The sequence below is a fragment of the Chinchilla lanigera genome, unplaced genomic scaffold (assembly GCF_000276665.1).
Source record: "Chinchilla lanigera isolate Chin_1 unplaced genomic scaffold, ChiLan1.0 scaffold00008, whole genome shotgun sequence".
Taxonomy (NCBI): domain Eukaryota; kingdom Metazoa; phylum Chordata; class Mammalia; order Rodentia; family Chinchillidae; genus Chinchilla; species Chinchilla lanigera.
In genome coordinates, this window is record NW_004955409.1 from 12,336,570 (window position 1) to 12,356,779 (window position 20,210).

A 20,210-nucleotide genomic window follows, 5' to 3' on the forward strand; every position below is an offset into this window, starting at 1 on the left:
CTGGCAACCTTAATGAAACATGAATAATTATAAGTAAGTGTTTTACCTTACAAAACTGATCGTATGCTAAACCATTTAAGGAGAGAACAAAACCGAAACTGATGTGCTTTTCTGTATGTTGAGGAGAGGTTGCTGTGGTAATTTTTTGTGCACTCTGCAGTGCATCCTGGACCCAGGTATGTTAAGAGCGAGAGCCTTAGGAGAACTTACTTTACTGATTGAGAATTAACAGCTAATACAGTTTTCTTTCTCTTTCTTACTAGTCGAGAAAAGCTATGGATTTGCATGGAATATTGTGGTGGTGGATCACTTCAAGATATTTACCACGGTACTGTTAATTTAACTTTATAATTTAAAATCGACATTGACTTTAATGATTGTTGTTTGACATTTCCAGCTAATAGGGAAATTAATAGGTGGATATACTGTTTTACATTCCTTTGTTCTTGGAGTACTACAAAGAATGTAATTTTTTTTGTTAGCCGATTAAATTAGCCTGAGCCTGAACTGAAAAATCCAAAAGTATTTGTACAGTCTAAATTTTTATATGTCATCTATAGAAAAGTGTTTTATCTATAAGTGAAACTGCCTAAACTTCCTGGTAAATAAGAATAAATTCAACATCAAGGAAATTAGATATGTCTTAATAACAAGAAAGACAATTTATGTACTACTTTAATAATTTTGTATTAAAATGTGTAGTTTTCTAAACATTGGAGTATTTAGAGTTCTGCTAGTCTAGGCAGGTTTCTGAGTTAATACTCTTTAGGAATGATGTCAATTCTGACTCTACATTCAGGTTCCAGTCTGTATTGTTGTTGACAGTTTCGTGAATCTCTTAAAGTTTGTGAAACTCAGTATGGACCTTTGTAAAATAATTTTTCTTTTCCTTGTTTAACATAGAGGTGGGATAGTAAAACTCCTATTGCAACCTTGTATTGTATAGTTTATTGTTAAGAATGATGTGAGACTAGGCCAGCTGGCACACACTGTAATCCCAGTACTGTGAAAGGCTGAGACAGGAGGAACCCAAGCTTGAGCTCCGTCTAGGCAACTTAGTGAAACTCTGTCTCCAAAAAAAAAAAATATAGCTCAGAGGTACAGCTGTTGACTAGCAGGTGCTGGGTTCAGTTCTGGTAGTATGTGCGTGTGGAGGGGTTATGTGAGATATTCTTAAGTATTTCTCTGTTGAAATATTTATATTGGAAGTTTTATCAAGTTTTAGTTATACATTTTACAAAGATAGCTACAGTAAATTTAAAAATAGAGGGCTACTCCACTTTCACATTTTGTAACTTACAGAGACCAGATTTTTTAAATGTCAGTCAGTAGAGTAGTGGTTAAATAACCTACAGTATACCTATAATATGGAAATCCCACACAGCACTTAAAAAGATCATGTAGCTTCATATATATTGACCTGGATATATGTTCTCAAGAATATGTATAGCAGTTGATCATACTAGGATTTCAAAATTATATTCTTGTAAGCATATATACAAATGTAAATGCATAGAAAAAGAAAAAGGTATGTACCAGATTGTAAGCCCATACTGTTAAGGGAAGCAAAGCAGGGCTCCGATATAAATTCTGAATTATAATTAAAATGTTGATATATTACTCAATTATAAATTTAAAATATAATTTGTCATAACAATCTGTAACAAAAAAGTCTTGATCACTGCCTCTATTTTTTAAAATATACCACATAAATATTACAGATATACAAAGTGATTTAAACTATCTCAAGAGTTTCATTGTTTTTGTTTTTGTTTTTATCTTTTTGAGATAGGGTCTCACTATGCAGTCCAGGATGGCCTTGAGCTCACTTTGTAGCCCACGCTAGCCTCGAACTTGCAATGATCCTCCTGCCTCAGCCTCCCGAGTGCTGGGATTACAGACATGCGCCACCACACCTGGCTAAGAGTTTTAAAAGAAGAGCTAATCCCACTTTTTAAAAAAGAAGACAATTTTATTTTCATTTTATAATCTTTTATTTTCTCAAATATTGTAATATACTATAGTGTCTATTCTTTTATCTGCTGTTGACTTAATGGTAATTAGTGGTAGAAAATAGCTCTGTGTCACCAACTTAAAATTTTTTTCTGATTTTATAAAGAATTATATAACCCTTTATTTTAATTGTTTGTATTCAGTTGTAATCTTTATGCATTCACATTTCTACAAAATTAAAACTCTGAAGAATATAAATAAAATTAAATAGTATAGCTGGCAGTTTTTACTACTTTCCCTTCCAGAGAATTGTTTTGAGACATTCATTTTATTAATAAAATTTCTATTTTTTCATTATTAATATGTGATGCTTGATGGCTGGTGATATAGATCAGCAGCACAGCACCTGCCTGGCATGTTTGAGGTCGTGAGTTCATTTCCTGGTACCAAAAAAAAAAAAAAGCCCAAAACCCTGATACTTGTTTAATTAAACTGAATCTAAGAAGTATCCATCCCTATTAATAGTATACTAGAAAACAAATGAATCAAGATTGTCTACACATATAAATTAAATTAGATGCTGTTCATAAAGTGGTTTCACTTTGCCTATTACTATTTTATTAATTTACTAAGAATTTATACCTGAGTATTTACAAATAGTAAATAAAATATGTGTAGAATGGCTCTCTGTTCAAAGATGACATGTAAGTACCTGCATTTCCCTGTCAACAGACACCACCTCAGGTTTTTTCTGATGGTGCTGAAAGGCGTAGTTCCAAAACCTCTGATCAGTATTTGCATTGTAAGGATTTTATATTTCATGTCTGGGAGAGATCTGGTTACTAGAAGTGATCTAGGACTTTTTAAATTCTTTGATAAGATACTGAATCAGGCCTCCCTATCTTGATAAGTATGGTAAAGAATTACTCTAAAGAAATAATATCTTGACCTTTAAAAAAGGATATGATATGACTATATTTCAATATGTTCCCTATATCTGTATAACCATAATTAGTTACATATGTTTATCACGTTTCTTGGCTTTATTTCTGAAAAGTTGTTCAGGATTGACAGATGTCATGTCCATTGCTTTCTATAGAATTTCCCATGATGCTTAGTACTAATCCTTGCATATAGCAGTTACATATTTTGACTGATCAAACTTATTAAAGATCTTATTTTTGAAGTACAAATTAAAATTCTTAGTTACCCTTTTTTTCTTGATTATAAAAACAATTCCTAGTTAGAAGAGAAATCTACTTGCCATTTTGCAAGTAGATTGCTTTTAATGTTAGATTCAAAGGTATAATAGTCTCTTACTTTTTTTCTAGTTACTGGACCATTATCAGAATTGCAAATAGCCTATGTGTGCAGAGAAACTTTACAGGTAACTATATTTGCATATGTAGATAGACAGTTCTCATTTCACAACTGCTAACTATAAAATGGTGACCTACCCAAAAGAGAATCATTTTGGTAAACCAAAATGCTTTTTCTGTTACTCCCTCATATAATTCTGGAAGCTAGTTATTTAGCACGAGTCTCAAGAATTCTTTAAGCTGATGCTGATGCTGATTGAATGTGGTGGTAGCCTCTGATACTGACATGTCAAGTGGTCATGTGAGATAGTCAGCTTTGTAGCACTTGGCTTTCAGGTGCTACAAAGCTGAAGAAAGCTATAGGTATAAATTGGTTTTAATGAATGAATCACAAGACTTCCCACTATAACAAGTTGTCTAGGCTTGCTTTTATGGCAGAAAAAGTAGTCTCTTCCATACGACATGAAGGCCTTTACACGTGTGCCCTCCAAAGAAGAATTGCACAGCAGTAACCCAGGGTTACCTGGAGTCTGTAGCTCTGTGCAATTTTATATAACAATAGAAGAACCCCCTTATATAACTTTGGTTAAGAGTTGTATTAAACACATGTCTTTACTGCTTTGCATATGGCCTGTGAGCATTTTTAATATCCAAAACTAGTAGAAGTACAGGGTATGTGCCATTTTTGCAAATTTATTTTTTTTCAGTTCCCTGAAAGGCTACTCATTGAGAAAATTAGCAGTTAATAATTTTGTTCATATACTTTAAGACATTTAAATGAGGTGAGATTAAATAGTAATAATTGTGGGCTTTGTTTCTGTTTTTGGTCTTTGGTAATTTACGACTGATAATTCTGTGTGTATACTTCCTAGGTTGTGTAGTTTCTTTAGAGGTGAACCTGATGTCTGTATTTGGTTCTTACATATTCTAGAAACTAGGAGATTGATCAGATCTGATGGAAAGGTCTGGTCATTTTATCAAGAGTTCATTTCCACTTACTTTAAAAGACATATCATGCCAAATTTCACTGTGAAATAAATATCTGTATATGTTCACTGCGGACAGGGCTTTTTTTTTCTTAAATATTTTCAGTTCATGGTTATTTAAATCCATAGATATAGAAACTATAGAGGGCTGACTACATGTATTTTCAAATATATCTTGCTATAATATTTACACAATGTAGAAATTATCTATATAAGATACAAACTTAATTATGTACTCATAGCACAGAATTATTGATAAATTTATTTTCTTTATATTTTAATTTGCAAAGTTCACTGTTTCTTTAAGCAGTGGACAGAATACTATGCATAGCCTCCTATATGCTTCCATGAAAGTGAAAAAACAAGTTGGGTTTATGCTCTGGCCCTAGTATATGATCTTACTTTCTTCTATGGTCCTAGTTCCCCATGTAAAAATGAGGCTTGGTAAAGAACGACCTCCAAGATTAGTTCAGTGTTTAAATTCTATCATTCTAACAGGCTCACACATCTTGTCAATACAGAGTAACAGTTATTTACCATGATACATGAAACAAAGAAAATTGGTAAAATACTTGAAGCCATGGTTTTCAAGAAACTGGACATCAGGTAACAAAGGACAGCAAGGTCAGAGAGATAGGAAATGAAGGAAAGTTTTATTGTCTCAGTTTATGGCCAAGGGAGAGTTTCCAGGCCATAGTGCAGGGAGAAAGAAACCAAGACGGGTCCAGGGGAGACCAAGGCAGCAAGGGTGTTTGGGATAGAGTGTTGGAAAGCATTAGAGTATTTTTTAAATCCAGAATATATAGTACCCAAAGGGTACCGTTCACAGTGTCAGACAGCCAATCAAAATTACCAGGTATCGCCGGGCGTGGCGGTGCACACCTGTAATCCCAGCATTTGGGAGTCTCAGGCAGGAGGAGCCCTGCGAGTTTGAGGCCAGCCTGAGCTACAGAGTGAGTTCAAGGCCAGCCTGAACTAGAATGAGACCCTGTCTCCAAAAAACAAATAAACCAAGAAGTACATAAGCAGACTAGGACAACAAAACAGTTATAACTACATTTGAAATATTTAACAAATTAAGTAGAGGTACCAAAGATATTAAAGGTATTTGATTTGACTTAATGTCCAAATCAAACTTTAGAGATTTGGAGGATTAAAGGATAGGATTAATGGCGGTGTAAGTATTGCACTCTCTATATAGAATTTTTATTTGAAGTTGAGGACATAGCAATAGAAAATATATCCAAATTAAAATGGGAAAAAAGAATTTTCTAAAAATGTAAACGGAAAGCACATACTTTTAGTTCCAGCTACTCAAGAGGGTGGGGCAGGACAGCCACTTGAATACAGGTGTTGGAGGCCATCCTAGGCAACATAGTAAGACTGACTCAAAATTTTTCAAAAAATCACTAAGCTGTAGAGCAATTCCAGATGGCCTAATATATGTATAATTTGTATTCCTGAAGAGGAGAGAAAAGAGCAATATTTTAAAACTATAAATAATAGCTGAAAAATTCCAAATTTAATAAAAACTAACCCACAGATCCAGAGCACTCAACAAAGTCTGGGTGCAGACAACATGATGAAAGTGACACTGATGCACATCATCATTAAATTACTCATTTGATGGTGGGAAAGTCTTAGAAACAGAAGAAAAGAACACGTATGTAAGACAATAAAGGAAAGAGTGATGGCATATTATTATTGGAAATAGTGCAAGTGAGAAGACACTGAGAAAGCTGAACTTTCCCTTCAGGCTGAGAGAAAATGTCTTCCAGAAACAGAGACAAAATAAAGGGTTTTGCAGACTTAAAAGCTAATCCCCCAGTAGACCCATCTTACAAAAAATATTTGTGGAAGTCTTCCAGGCAGGATTAAATTGACATCACAAGAAAATAGGTATCTGTTCATAGATACACAGTGTATTTTTACCCCCTCCCCCGTAACCACACGGTTTATAATGTAAGTAAATATATTCGGTTTTTAAAAATTAGGGTCTATTTTAAAGCTTTTAGAAGCAAAACTAGTTAGTGTGCTGTTGAATTTAAACATATGTATAAACAAAATGAAAATAGCATGTAGACCAAAAGAGGAGTGATGGAATTATATGTATAGATTCTCACACTATAGCAAAGTGGTATAAGATCACTTGAAGGTAATTATACCTAGAATATAATACATTCAAGTCATATAACAAGTAAATATGAACAAAAATTTTTAAAACAAGAAGCTAGCAAAGACAATCCAACAATACACCAAAACCATTACATATAGAAGGTAGAGTTTGTCCTAGAATGCATTATTCCCTTAACATCCACAAATAATTTCAAATAATTAACCATTAAACTAAAAAAGAAAATATGATTATCCATATTTAACATTCAGCAAAATTCAGCATTCCTAATTTTTAAAAATTCTGAGCACACAAGGACTAGAAATTCAATTAACTCAGTGAAGAGCATCTATGAAAAACCTGCAACTAAATCGTACTTCAAAGACTGGCAAGATGCTTTTCTCCCAAGATCAAACAAGGCAAGGATGTCCACTCTTAGCAACTGCTTTTCAACATTGTATTAGAGGTTTAAGCTGGGGCAAAAAGAGAAGACAGTGAAGTAAGAGATACGTAGTTCTGAAAGTAGAAAGTAAAACTGTCTTTATTCACAAGATTACAAAATTGTATAGAAAACAGAATGATCTGTAAAGTAGCTACTAGAACTATTAAGTGAGATTAGAAAAGCTACAAGATTCAAGATCTGTCTATATACAAGAGTCAGTTGGATTTCTGCAAGCTTGTCAACAGAATCAGAAATAAAAATTTTAAATGAATACCTATAATAACATAAATAGTGTGACATTCTTAGGAATAAATAGGACAGAAGGTTCCCAAATACCTACACACTAAAAACTACCTAGAAAAATAAAGACCTAGATAAGTAAATGGATAACTATATTATGTTCATGGATCAAGAGATTTAACACTGTTAAGATGTTAATTCTTCTTAGATTGCGTTCAAAATCCAAGCAGTCTTCTTGTTTTTCTTTTATTAAGAAACTGACAGGCTGATTCTGAAATCCCTATGGAAATGCAAAGCACCTAGTGGTCAGACAAACTTGAAAATTGATGTAGTGTGAGAGAACTGTTTGCTGGAAAGAAGAGAGAAATTGTAAGGGGGCACAAGAGAAGGGAACTTTGTATGGTGGTAAATAGTTTATTATCTTGATTGTGGTGATGTTTTAGTAAAATATTTCTTTCACCAGAAAATGAATTAGAAATATAATCTATGATACAGTATACATTGATTAGTAAAATGAAACTCTTCTAAGTTTTATCCCCCCTACAGAAGACATCCTAGTTTTTATTATTCAGTAGGATTTTAGGTAGAGGATTTAGGAATCAAGTTTACAGTTTTGCTAATGCATACTTTTTTTTTAAACTTCAGGGTCTTGCTTATTTGCATACTAAAGGCAAAATGCATAGAGATATCAAAGTAAGTTCATTTAATATGTTTAAAATACTAATTGTTTTAGAAGAAAATTTATGATGTTAATTTAATAGTATTGGTATTTTTATTTTAGGGTGCAAACATTTTATTGACAGACCATGGTGATGTAAAATTAGGTATGTTATATCATGTCCTTGAATTTTAAAGTTAACTAATAAAACTTTAAATGAGAATTAACAGATATACAAATTTAATATTGATACAGAATCATAATAATGTTTACCCTTTGACACAGTAAGTTTTTTCCTGAGACTTAATTAAAGAAATTAATCTTAAGGGTAGAAAATCCATACTCACAGAAGTATTAATCATTTTATTTATAGTAAAAAATATAAAAATCTTACAATAGAAAAGTTGTTAAACTACAATTTATTATTTGTGACATATTAGTAAGTTATTAATATTAATGAAGAATATATGAGAATAAAATCACCTGTTGTATTAACTGGCAAAAATGAACTATATATAAATGTGCTATTTTATTTTTATTAGCATATTTAACAGCACCCAAAAGTTTACAAGTACATGAAAAGTTTTTAAAAATAGCACCAAAATACTTCATTATTTATGATCAAAGGAATTAGATATTGTATGTTTTCCTTGTGTTTTATTTTTGCCTTTTTCTTTCCAAATTAACTTCAGTGTACTTATGATAAAAATATTTTTATTAACTTTGTTCTTTAAAAACGTTTCCATTTTAGTGAAATCTCAATAGATTCTTTAATGAGTATGTTATGAACCTAGTAACAAAAGATTTGGAGATTCAATTTATGCACATTTTCCTAACATTAATACCCAGATTAATGAAAATATTAGGCCTAAGGTAGAGTTTAGAATTATTGGTTATATTGAGAAGAACTGACCTTTTTTGTCCCATTTTTCCTTACCAGCTGACTTTGGTGTGGCTGCAAAAATAACAGCTACCATTGCAAAGAGAAAATCCTTCATTGGCACGCCTTACTGGTAAGATATTAATGTGATTGGCTTGAGTAATTTTAATTTCTTCGTGGTTAATGATCAGCCTTAATACTTGGTAATCATGTGGTCACTGAAAGGCAAGAGACTTAGGACGAGGAACTTGGGTACTCTTTTTTCATCATCTAGCTCTCCCTGGGATGTCTCATATTGAGACGACCAATAGGTGTGAAATTTTTAAAAGAAAGACTTGTATTACCACTTGTCATTTTCTCACCCTTGGTCCTGGCATCGCTTTTACTTTAATGTACGACTTTACTTTCTGGCTGTGAAAATTCATACATCTCCCTACCGTTAGCCTGCATCAGCCACCGCACTAGCTGCTGTAATTAAGTCTTTCTGTGGGTCTGTGTCATGTTCATGAAAAGGGCTGAACTTCTTGTGTAATTAGTAGCCATCATAATCTAGCTTTTACTTCTGAGGTTCATTTTTTAACACTTTTTGGACCCTCAAACCAAATTTTGTAAAAGGTAATTTTTTCATTTCCTATCATATAATTAGACTTTTATAAAGTAAAAATGACTTGCTAAAAGTTTATCTTGCATTTAAAGGAAAATGCATACTCTGTTTCTGTACTCATCACCGGCTGATAACCAGTGGGTCCCTGTTGATTCATTCCTTTTTCTTTTTTCTTTCCTTTCCTTTTTTTTTTTTTTTGTCCTGGGGATTGAACTCAAGATCTTACCACTCAGCTATATCCCTAGCCCTCCCGTCCTTTTTAAAATTTTGAGACAGGGTCTTACAAAGTTGTCCAGCTTGGCTTCAAACTTGGGATCTTCCTGCTTCAGCCTTCCAGAGTGCTGGATTACATATGCCACCGTGTCCAGTTTGTTGATTGATTCTTCAGCTCTCATTTCTCTTGGGAAGTTTCTTTGACTTTCACAGGGTTTCACCTGTGGTTTTCATTTTCTAACAAGGTTAACCTAATTCAAACTGAATGAAAACAAGATTTTTCAGAGTCCCAGCATTGAGATTATGGAATTCAAGAGTTTTAAACAATCAGTTTTAAAAGAATTTGTGTGTGCATGCAGTATTTCTTTCCTGGTAAAGTTTCTGCTTCACCTGTAAACACCTCCCAGCCTCTTCTGCTCTAGGTCTGATGCATCTAACAAGAGTGACCGATTTCATATCGTTTTTTATAATAACGATGTTCTATTCATTAATCCCTTCTAGGATGGCCCCAGAAGTTGCAGCGGTGGAGAAGAATGGCGGCTACAACCAGCTCTGTGATATCTGGGCAGTAGGAATAACAGCAATTGAACTTGGAGAGCTTCAGCCGCCTATGTTTGATCTTCATCCAATGAGGTAGTCTCATTATTTATGCCTACACAGTTACTAATAAGTTATTTGGGGGAGGTAAAATACCAATAAGTCTAGGATTGCAAGCTCATTTTTAAGTATATCAAAGTAGTTAAAGCGCTGTCGGGCGCTCAGAGGTAATCCTGTCGAAAGCCTGCTCAGTGGTGCTGCTGCTTTTCAGACAGCAGTGAGCTGTCTGTATTGTTTGAAGCTTTTCCATGAGACACATTATCCTAATAATCAGACGAGGATAGAGCAATTATTGTTAAACAGGTCTTTTTGATTTTGATTCTTTATCAGTTGTTCTTGTTTATCGTATATGAAGTTATAAGTAAATAATAGAATAGGTGGGGGTTTTTTGTTTGGGATTTAAGTGATATTTGATTTTAGTTTGTTTGAGGATAATGAAGACGTACCTATGCTTACTATAATAATCATTTACATTTTAAAATACTGTCTTTCAGAAATAAATACTTGAAGGCTTTCTGAAAAGTTTTTTTGATATTTTGAAGGAAAACGTATTGGGCTAAAATTTAAACTTCTGATGGTATAAAATTAAAAAGAAAATCAGCAGAGTGGATAAAATGTTCTGCTGATGTATGACCAATCCCAAATGAATATATGCTACGTAAAGAATTCATTCAGTGACCACAGGTGAAAGGTTATTTATGTGCAGGTGCTGGACACTAAAGAAACATGGCACACTAAAGGTATTCAAATCTTAGGGCACCTGCTGGTAACACGGATGCTAATAGCTGCAGACTCATAGGGAAATCATTTTATATTTTTTCTTAAGGGCAGTGCAGATGCCTCAGTGACTCTACTACCTACAAAATTATACTTAAATAATCCAAGAAATGACTAAGAATTACCCATTTTAGGATAACGGGGAAAAAAATCTATGTATTGAATACTTGGTGAGCTGTTAAATGATTTTGCAGTTAGGGACAGCTATAAACTATATATAAAACAAAGGAACATGGAAAATTGATTAGTAATGAAGAAAAGCAGACTACAGTATTGCTTAATATTATAATTGTAAGCATTTAGATAAATACTAAAAAGGAGCAGAAATTTTTAAGAACTATTTTAGACAGGGAAAATATAATTTTTTGTTCTCTTTCAATTTTCCTTTGACTCATTTTCTTTTTAAAAGGAGAAAATATCTTTCAATTTATTGGTTGCTTTTGTTTCTTAGTTGACAACTTAGTTTCTTGGTATGTTTAAAAAAAAAAAGGTGTTTGCTTAGAAACTTGGAAAGAATTCCATAGAAAATACTGAAACAAAGCATTTAGAAGTTCCTTCTTAAATCCAGCATCTTAAATTCTCCATCTTAAATCCACCAATGAGAGAATGTGAGAAATTATTGTCCAAATAAAGGAAATAAATCTAGAAGTGGGATATAATTTGCCTCTGCACTCAAAATAATATTAGAGGCTACTCTTTGATTAAACATAAAACCTGATATTAGAGTAGCATATTATCTTCTCTGTTACAAAATAATGCATAGTTTAAGTAGACATGTGCTTAATAAATACTGCTAGTTATATATGTAACGGTAAATAACAAAACTCTTCTCTAATATTTGGTAGCTTTTTTTCAATAAGGGCTTGTTTAAAATTTAAATACCTTGTTTCTAGAAAGGAGAAACTTTCCACATTGTATGCAAAATACAAAAAATACAATTTCCATATCCTAAAGCATTTTTTCTTCAGTATGTACATATGTGGTCATCTCACATAAATTTGTTACAGAATATTCATTCTCATTGTTAGATATAGTAATAAAAGTATTTTAGTATTGTCCTTTAACTGAAATTTTTATTTCAGGGCTCTCTTCTTAATGTCAAAAAGTAATTTTCAGCCTCCAAAACTAAAGGACAAAACAAAATGGTGAGTTAAAGAGCATACGGTTTTAGGGGCTGGGGATTTAGCTCAGCAGCACAGCGCCTGCTTGGTAAGTGCAAGGTTTTGAGTTCCATTCCCGTTACCGGGGGGGAAAAAAAAAAAAAAAAAAAAAACATACGGTTCTATAAAATTTTTATGGTTGAAAGGGACATAGGTTCCATTCCTTTGGGGAGGGGCCGCACCAGAGATTAAACTGAGGGCCAACACACTGAGCAACATCCCCAGCCCTTTTATAGTTTTTATTTTGAGACAGAGTTTCAATAAGTTACGCAGGGTGGATTCAAACTTGCAGTCCTCTTGCCTCAGCCTCCCAGAGTGCTTAGGTTACAAAATTATTTTTATACATAATGAAACCAGAGTCCAGGGGCTGGGGATTTAGCTCAGCGGCAAAAGTGCCTGCCTGGCAAGCGCAAGGTGGTGAGTTCTGTTCCCGGTACCAGAGAAAAACCAAAAAAAAAAAAGAAACCAGAGTCCAAAGGTATTAGGCAATTTGCTCAAAGTTATATAAGTAATATATTTACAAAGTTGTGACGTGGATCCTTATTTTCTTTTATAATCCACTACTCTTAGTAAAACTCAGTCTCGTGTTGGCAGTTTGGGTAGGAGTGTGGTGAGAAAAGGCTTTAAAATAAATACATGAAGACTTTGGAAATTCATTTTTGCCCTGTATTTCTTTACATCCATTAATTACATATTACTTTCATGGATGGTTTTCATGAAAAGGTTTTTGTGACACTTAATATTAGTCTCTTATTAGTTTTTATTTTCCTTCCAGTGAAAAGTGCTACTAATTTTCATTCTAATCTCTTCTTTCCCTTAAGAGTAAAGCAGTTTGCCTTGCATTATGATTCATAAAAATGTCATCAGTTGGATGATAAAAATTGGTAATTACTTTTCTGGTAATATCTTCTCTATACATTTTATAAAACAGGCAAATATCTCTCATCTATGAGGCAAATAAAAGTTTCCAAGTTCTTAAATTCAGAAGTTCATCATCTAAATTACATGGATCTCTTGAGTGTCCACGAACTTCAGATCCTATATGTACACTTACTTTTCTGATGAGGCCGTCTTAGCTTATTTCAGATTCTAAGAGAACCTTTCCCCCAAATACTCTAGGCTGCTTTGTGTGTCATAACCTGTAGTTTCCTATAGGAGCCAGGCTACTGTTGCGATGATGGCAGTAATGAAAGACAAATCATGCAGTGAAAGTAAAAGAGTTTATATCCTACTTCTCTTCATATTTTTTTGCTTTGACACCAGTTTCTTACTATTTGCCCAAAGTTCCTAGCCATCTGGAACTGGAAGACTTCGTGGCAGGAGTGACTAGATAGTCATTCAGAACCAAATGGCTGTTAAACTCAGCAGTTTGGGAAGAAGTGTGGTGGGAAAAGCCTTTAAAATAAATACATGAGGATTATTTAGTAGTCAGGCTCCAGAGCATTCGTTACTGCTGGAGAGTCTGCCCGTCTTTGGTACTGACTCCATATTCTCTCCTGTCACAAGCCACCAGCTGCAGTGCAGTGGTTATATTTCTGTGCTGAGAACTGCTGAGTTGTTACCACTGCTAATGATCATGAAGGTTTAGTTTCTTTGGTTCTGGTCCGGTATCTCTCATAGTGGAATCTTGGCAATGATGGAAATACCCATGTTTGTCATTAACACGTTCCAACTGGTGGTACAAAGGGATCTAATTAATTATCGATCTTTTTACTAATACAATTAATAAAAAGTCCATAAATTGACCGAGTCTAATTGGTTGCTTGAATTCAAATAATTATTGCCCAAATGGAAATATTAGCACTGTTCAGAAATTTATATTCCTGAATAGTTTATCAGTAGTTAATTTTCTAAATTTTAATATGGAAATCTTACAAGTACCCCATTGCTGGTGTATGTAGTAGGCATTTACAAATGCTGTACCACAAATTAGCTGCACTACAGTTTTTTATATAATTTTAATGTTTTCCTTAAGGAACTATAATATGATGACATCTGGTCTACTAGATCAATGCCTTTCTCTGCATTGTAATCAAAGAACCTGAGAAGCAGTATAAGTGCCCTGTGGACAGTCATGCATGTACCACTGGTGGTTCAAGCCAGCGGAATGATCAGATTCAATCAGAGCTGTCTGCCAGCGAGACATACAAGTTGCAGCGCTGTTGTGAACATGTTAATAATTAAAACATGATCCTTTTAATTTATATCTCTTCGTATTCCTGACTTTACCCATACAAGAAGCAGGAAGATCCTTCTGATTGCTAAAATCACTTCCCTCTTCTTTGTCCTTCTACCCAGTAAATTCAGTAGCCTTTTCAGGGTTCAAAAAATCTCCTACATCATCCTCTGCTCCTCAAGCTGTAACTTTTTTAGTAGTGCAGTAAGACTAGGACCTTCTGACATCTAAGTACAATAGTACCTAGAAAAAATTATAAACTGTACAGTTCATGGTGCAGCCTATCCTCTTCTTAAGTTTTACTGTCACTTTTTGAGGTTGTATATCACTATCTTGTTACTTAATTTCATTTTATTTAAAAGGTGAAGTTGATCCAGATGTTTCCAGGGAATATACTGTACTTTGGGTTTAGTTTTTTTGGCTCATATAGAACTAAGAGGCATAAGGTAAAAAAATCATATGTTTCAGACTTTCTAACTCCTAAGTTAATTTTACTTAGTAACACCAAAACAATAACATTACTGAAATATTTTTGTATGTGTCTCTTTTTATTTTAAGGTCATCAACATTCCATAATTTTGTCAAAATAGCACTAACTAAAAACCCCAAAAAAAGACCAACTGCCGAAAGACTTCTGACTGTAAGTCATCGGAATTGAAAAGGGATTTTCTATAGTTATGCAGTAATTAGGCTTCACTGGAATAAAAATATCTAGGTTTTTAATATAAAAATGTTAATAATTCTTAATATAAGAATGTTAATAATCTCTTACAGTAGTGGATCAGCAAATTTTCTGTAAGGGGCCAAATAGTGAATATTTCAGACTTTGCTACCAATGCAGTCTCCATCACAGCTACTCAATTCTGCCCTGCCATTGCAGTACCAATGTAGCCATGGATGGTGTACATGGCATGTGTATAATTTTAATGCCCAGTAAAACTATATACAGAAAAGAAATAGTGTACCAGATTTGGCCTCTGAGTTGTAGTCTACTGATCTCTACCTTAAAGAAACTCTTAAAAATGTCCTTGTCATCTAAAATTTTCTTAGCTGCTTACATAAATTTATAATGTGCTTTGTATGTTTATGTGTAAAAATTTTTGCATGAGAAAAAATCTGTACCTACAACATAAGAAAAGTTTACCGTTTGATTATATGTAAATGTAGAATAGTATGCTTTTTTCTGATTGTGATTATAAATAATATCATTTGCATATCACTATAATGGCATGAATAAAGAATGTCATTGATGTAGGTGAAATTACAGCCTAATATAGATCAGACAAACAATTACTCATTTTTTAACTTACCCACAAAAAAGATTTTTGTTATATAGTCTATAATATTTACTGATCAGTATTTTTACTAATACATTGTCAGTTTCTTTGTACTAGTAGCCTTATGCATGTTTTTGATAGTTACTGAAAACAATAGAAATAACATTTTCTTTAAGCAATAGATGGAAAGGCATACTCATGAAATCTTATTTTGTTTCATTTTTATTTAGCATACCTTTGTTGGACAGCCAGGTCTCTCTAGGGCCCTAGCAGTTGAACTGTTGGACAAAGTAAACAATCCAGACAACCACGTACATTACACTGAAGGAGATGATGATGATTTTGAGGTAAGGGAGTATTTGTATCCTAACATTTGAAAACATATTTCAATTTAGTTAAAATAAGTTTAAGCACAAATACCGTATAAAATCTACTTATTCTGTATATAATTACCATTTGATACATTTTTTATTAAGTTAGAAAACTTTGGTACATTTTAGGTATACATAAGGATCACATTCATCATAGGGAATTTGTACCTGTACATGATATATTTTGATTGTTTTTTTTTTTCCCATTCCTCTACTCTCCCTTCAACCCTTCTTCTCCTTATTTATCTAAAGCTGTGTTTCCATGTTTTCCTTGTTTTCATTGAAAGAAAGATAGCCTCTTTAATAAATGGTGCTAGAAAAACTGGTTTTCCACATGCCAGAGGTTGAAATTAGACCCATATCTTTCACCATGTACTAAATTAAAATTGAAATAGATCAAAGATCTAAATATTAAAACAGAAACACTAAATCTGCTGGAATATGGACTAGGTACAACTCTTGAAGATGCTGCTGTAGGCAAAAACTTTTTGAACAAAACCCCCATTGCAGAGTAACTATCACAAAGAATCAACAAGCAGAGTCTCATCTTATTAAAAAGCTTTTGCATAGCAAAAGAATTCACTAACAGAATGAAGAGAAAACCTACAGTGTAGGAGAAAAATTTTGCAGGCTGTTTCTCAGACAAAGGACTAGCTAGAATGGGGACATAGCTCAGAGGTACAAGCACCTGCCTGGTAGGAGCAAGGTCCTGAGTTCAATTCCCAGCACCAAAAAAAAAAAAGGTTAGTGTTCAGACAAAGGGCTACTATCTAAAATATATAAAGAACTCAAAAAAATCAGACCTCCCCAAATTTAAAGACCCAGTCCAAAAGTGGGCATCTAAAATGAATAGACACTTCTCAGATGAAGAAGTAGAAATGGCTAATAAATATATGAGAAAATGTTCACCATCACTGGTCATTCAAGAGATGCAAATTAAAACAGCACTGAGATTCCATCTCACTCTAGGAATTAAGAAATTAACCAATAATAAATGCAGGTGGGGCTGTGAGGAAAAAGGAATCCTTCTCCACTGTTGGTGGGAGTGTAGACTTGTGCAACCACTGTGGAGAGCAGTGTGGAAATTCTTCAGAAATCCAAAACTTGAGATTCCATTTAACCCAGCTATTCTCCTTGGTATCTTTCCAAAAGAATTAAAAGCATCATATCACAGTAATATATGCACACCCATGTTTTATAGCAGCACAGTTTGTAATAGCTAAAACTTGAGAACAGCCCAAATGCCCATCAGCCAATGAATGGATAAAGAAGATGTATTTTTTGTATGTAATGTGGAACTACTCTGCCATAAAGGATAAACTTGAGACATATCTAGCTAAATGGATGCACCTTGGTACCATAATCTTAAGTAAATCAAACACACCTTTAAATACCACATTGTTTCTCTGGTGTAAGAAACCAGAAGTGTAAATAAGAACCAAAATGTAGAATAGATATTGTGAAATAGGAAGAAAATGTTCAAGTGGGAAGGGGGGGACTAGTGAGGGGGAGAAAGGCAGTTATGTATATTATTGTGATATAATATACATAATGTGACCTATTGATACTTTTCCTAATTCTAGTTCTAACTAGTTAACACAGTGTCTTTTTATTTTCCTATTTTGTTTTGCCTGAAGTTTTTAAAAAATAGCTGAGGTTAAAAGTAGATCTGCCCTCCCTTCTCCACACACACATACTGGGGAAATCCAGAGCTGCTTTCCCTTCTCCCTAGATCTCAGCTTGTGCCTGAGGGGCTGATCTTCCTGTAGAGCATATGTAAAGGACATCTGTTTCCTAGGAAGTAAAGGTTCAGATAATTACTTTGAACTAAGAAAAAAGCTTAGTCATAGGACATGTGCACATTATTTTCATAAAAAAGCTCCTTACAAATTCAATTGACCATTTTTTTCTCTGTTGAATTATATCATTAACAACACAAATGATTTTAAAGTATTAAGTTGAAATTCTCATTAGAAAATATTATCCTTTCCACTACTTAAAAAGTATTATTTCTTATATAATTACATGTAAGAGTATTCTATATCTGTGCTTTCTTTCTTTGAAAATATACTAAGAGTTATTTTGAGTATATCATATATAACACAATTTTTATATCAGGAATATGTAAACATTGGCAGGTACCTATTTATTCTTTGTGTTTTTGTTGTTTATTCTTAGGTATAACACAACTGCATATTTTTTACCAATTTCTTGTTCTCACATTGGGTTTCTTAACTTTTTACAATTCATTTTTATTTCTGTGTTTCTTTGAATCAGTCCTTTGATTTGTCTTTATGCTTTTATTTTCCTTTATATCTCAACCTTTAGTTTTGGCAAAAATATACAACTGAAGGTTATATGCTAATTATCTCACTTATTATCATTTCTGTATAAGTACTTCATAGAAATAGTCATTAGGCATTTTGTAAAATTAATCTTATTGTCCACATTGCCTAGTATATACTATAATTCTGTCATATATTAAGTACTCAATAAATAGTTTATTGAATGTTGAGTTAACTTTTGTTGAAAACGTTAAGTAAATTAGCTATATATAGATTTTTCACATGAACCATCACTTTTCAGACTTGAGATTAATAAATGTTTTAATCCCTTAAAGTTTCAAAACTATTACAATTTGTAGCATATATAATCAGTTATTACTTGATTCTCTAGTTAATCTCTCACTGATTATATAAATATACAACCCCCCTCTTCTGTCCCCCATACCACTTTTCTAGGCTTCCCAGATACTCCCTATGTTCTGAATTTTCTTTTTCTGTTTAATGATATCACTATTTTTTTTTAAATCCTTAAGATGCAAAACCGTCTACCAGATAGTTGGGGCAGCAGTAGTAAATGAAACTGACTACCCCTCCCTTCACAGAGCTTATGTTATAATCACAAAGGAGATTAGGAAGTGTCAACAAATAATGTACAAGTGTGACAACTACTGTGGAATGGGAAATACAGGGAGCTCTGGAAGCATATTGTGAGGATAGGAAAGAACTCTACGAAGTGAGGTACTGAAGGATTAGAAGAGAGCAAGGGTATTATGAGCAGAGGAAATAACAGCATTTTTGAAAGTCTGATAATAATAGAGAAGGTTGAATACTTGAGAAACTGAAGAAAAGTTACTCTGGCTAGAGCAGAAAACAAGGAAGATACTCCAAAGCTAGATCCCGGCTATCTTAAACCACGTTAAAGTGTTTGGGTAGGATAGAAAGCCATTAAAGGGTAAGGGTGTGGCATAATCAGATGTGCATTTTTAAAAGATCTCTGTGAATTCAGAATGGTGAGTCCTGACTGAAAACCTTTTAAGCCACTACAGCTGTCACTATCAGGGATAGTAAGCTACTATTAGTAGCATCAGCTAGGGTGAGAGAGCAGTGACTGAAAGAAGTAGATTAATCCAAGAACTATTGGAGAGAGTTGGTGGTTGGGTGAAGACCTAAGATTAAGGAATGAAAAAGAAATTACTGCCAGATTTTGACCCAAGAAGCTAGGAGAATATGACCATTACCTAAGGTAGGAACAGTAGGGTAAAATCAGTCTGGAAAGAAAGAGGAGTGCAGTTTCATACTGAACAAGGTGATGCATAAGATTTTCAAGTGGAGAAGTCTAGCAAGGAGCTAGATATGTTGTGGCTTGGGGACAAAAGTCTGTACTACAAATGTAGATGTGATTGTTACAGGATACAGGTGTAGTTGTGCTTTAAAGAACAAATACAGTCACCAAGGGGCACATGGTACAGTGACAAAAGAAAGCTTAGGACAGAACCCAGGTTTCTCTCAAATTTTAAGGGTCAGGTTGGTGAAGGAGATTGATAGAGGGCACTGTAATAAGTAGGATTTCAATAATAATATTTCCTACAAGTTGAAGATGTCTTTGGGTTTAGATGGTAGTGCATATTGTTTGGTGCTTTAACAAAAGTAGTTTGCAAGTAGTGCAAGGGAAGCTAGATTGGAGGAGCTTGAAAGGTAAGGGCAGTAATTTATTTATGAAATTGAGTTGTGCAGGGATGAGTAGCACAGATCAGTAGCTGGAGGAGGATGAGTTGGAGAGGGATGTTTCCACTGATTGTGTTTTACATGACGAGAAAAGGAGTGAAGAGTGCATTGATACGAGAAGCTCTTCCATCCGGAACTATGGACCCACATCACCTTTTGAAATCTCTTGCTAAGATGGTGGGTTTTCAAGTAGCAAAAATAACACAAGCCACTTTCAGAGCCATCAGTGAAGGAGAACAAGTCATTAGAAATGTGATAGATGGGGTTAAGCCAAAGGACTCCCCGCCAGTTTGTCTTTCCAGCTTTGTCATCTTTTCATGTAATCTTCACTGCCACCAAATACCAACCACTCTTTCCAGAATGCTCCACAGTGTCCTTTTCTTTCTTGTGTCACCTGGTTCATGCTGTTTCTGTACTCTTAACATTTCTTCCAC

The 20,210-nt window shown here is 33.8% G+C and overlaps 1 protein-coding gene across 2 annotated transcripts in view; it reads left to right on the forward strand.

The window, feature by feature from the left end:
• Positions 1-20,210, forward strand: part of Map4k5 (mitogen-activated protein kinase kinase kinase kinase 5) — a 76,331-nt gene that overhangs the window by 16,764 nt on the left and 39,357 nt on the right. For both annotated transcript variants that reach the window (XM_013510334.1, XM_005376823.1), the window contains exons 3-11: positions 264-328; positions 3,285-3,340; positions 7,699-7,746; positions 7,835-7,877; positions 8,652-8,724; positions 9,910-10,041; positions 11,865-11,927; positions 14,677-14,758; positions 15,626-15,742. In XM_013510334.1, the coding sequence (XP_013365788.1) occupies positions 264-328; positions 3,285-3,340; positions 7,699-7,746; positions 7,835-7,877; positions 8,652-8,724; positions 9,910-10,041; positions 11,865-11,927; positions 14,677-14,758; positions 15,626-15,742 (679 nt within the window). The remainder of the gene's footprint in view (positions 1-263; positions 329-3,284; positions 3,341-7,698; positions 7,747-7,834; positions 7,878-8,651; positions 8,725-9,909; positions 10,042-11,864; positions 11,928-14,676; positions 14,759-15,625; positions 15,743-20,210) is intronic.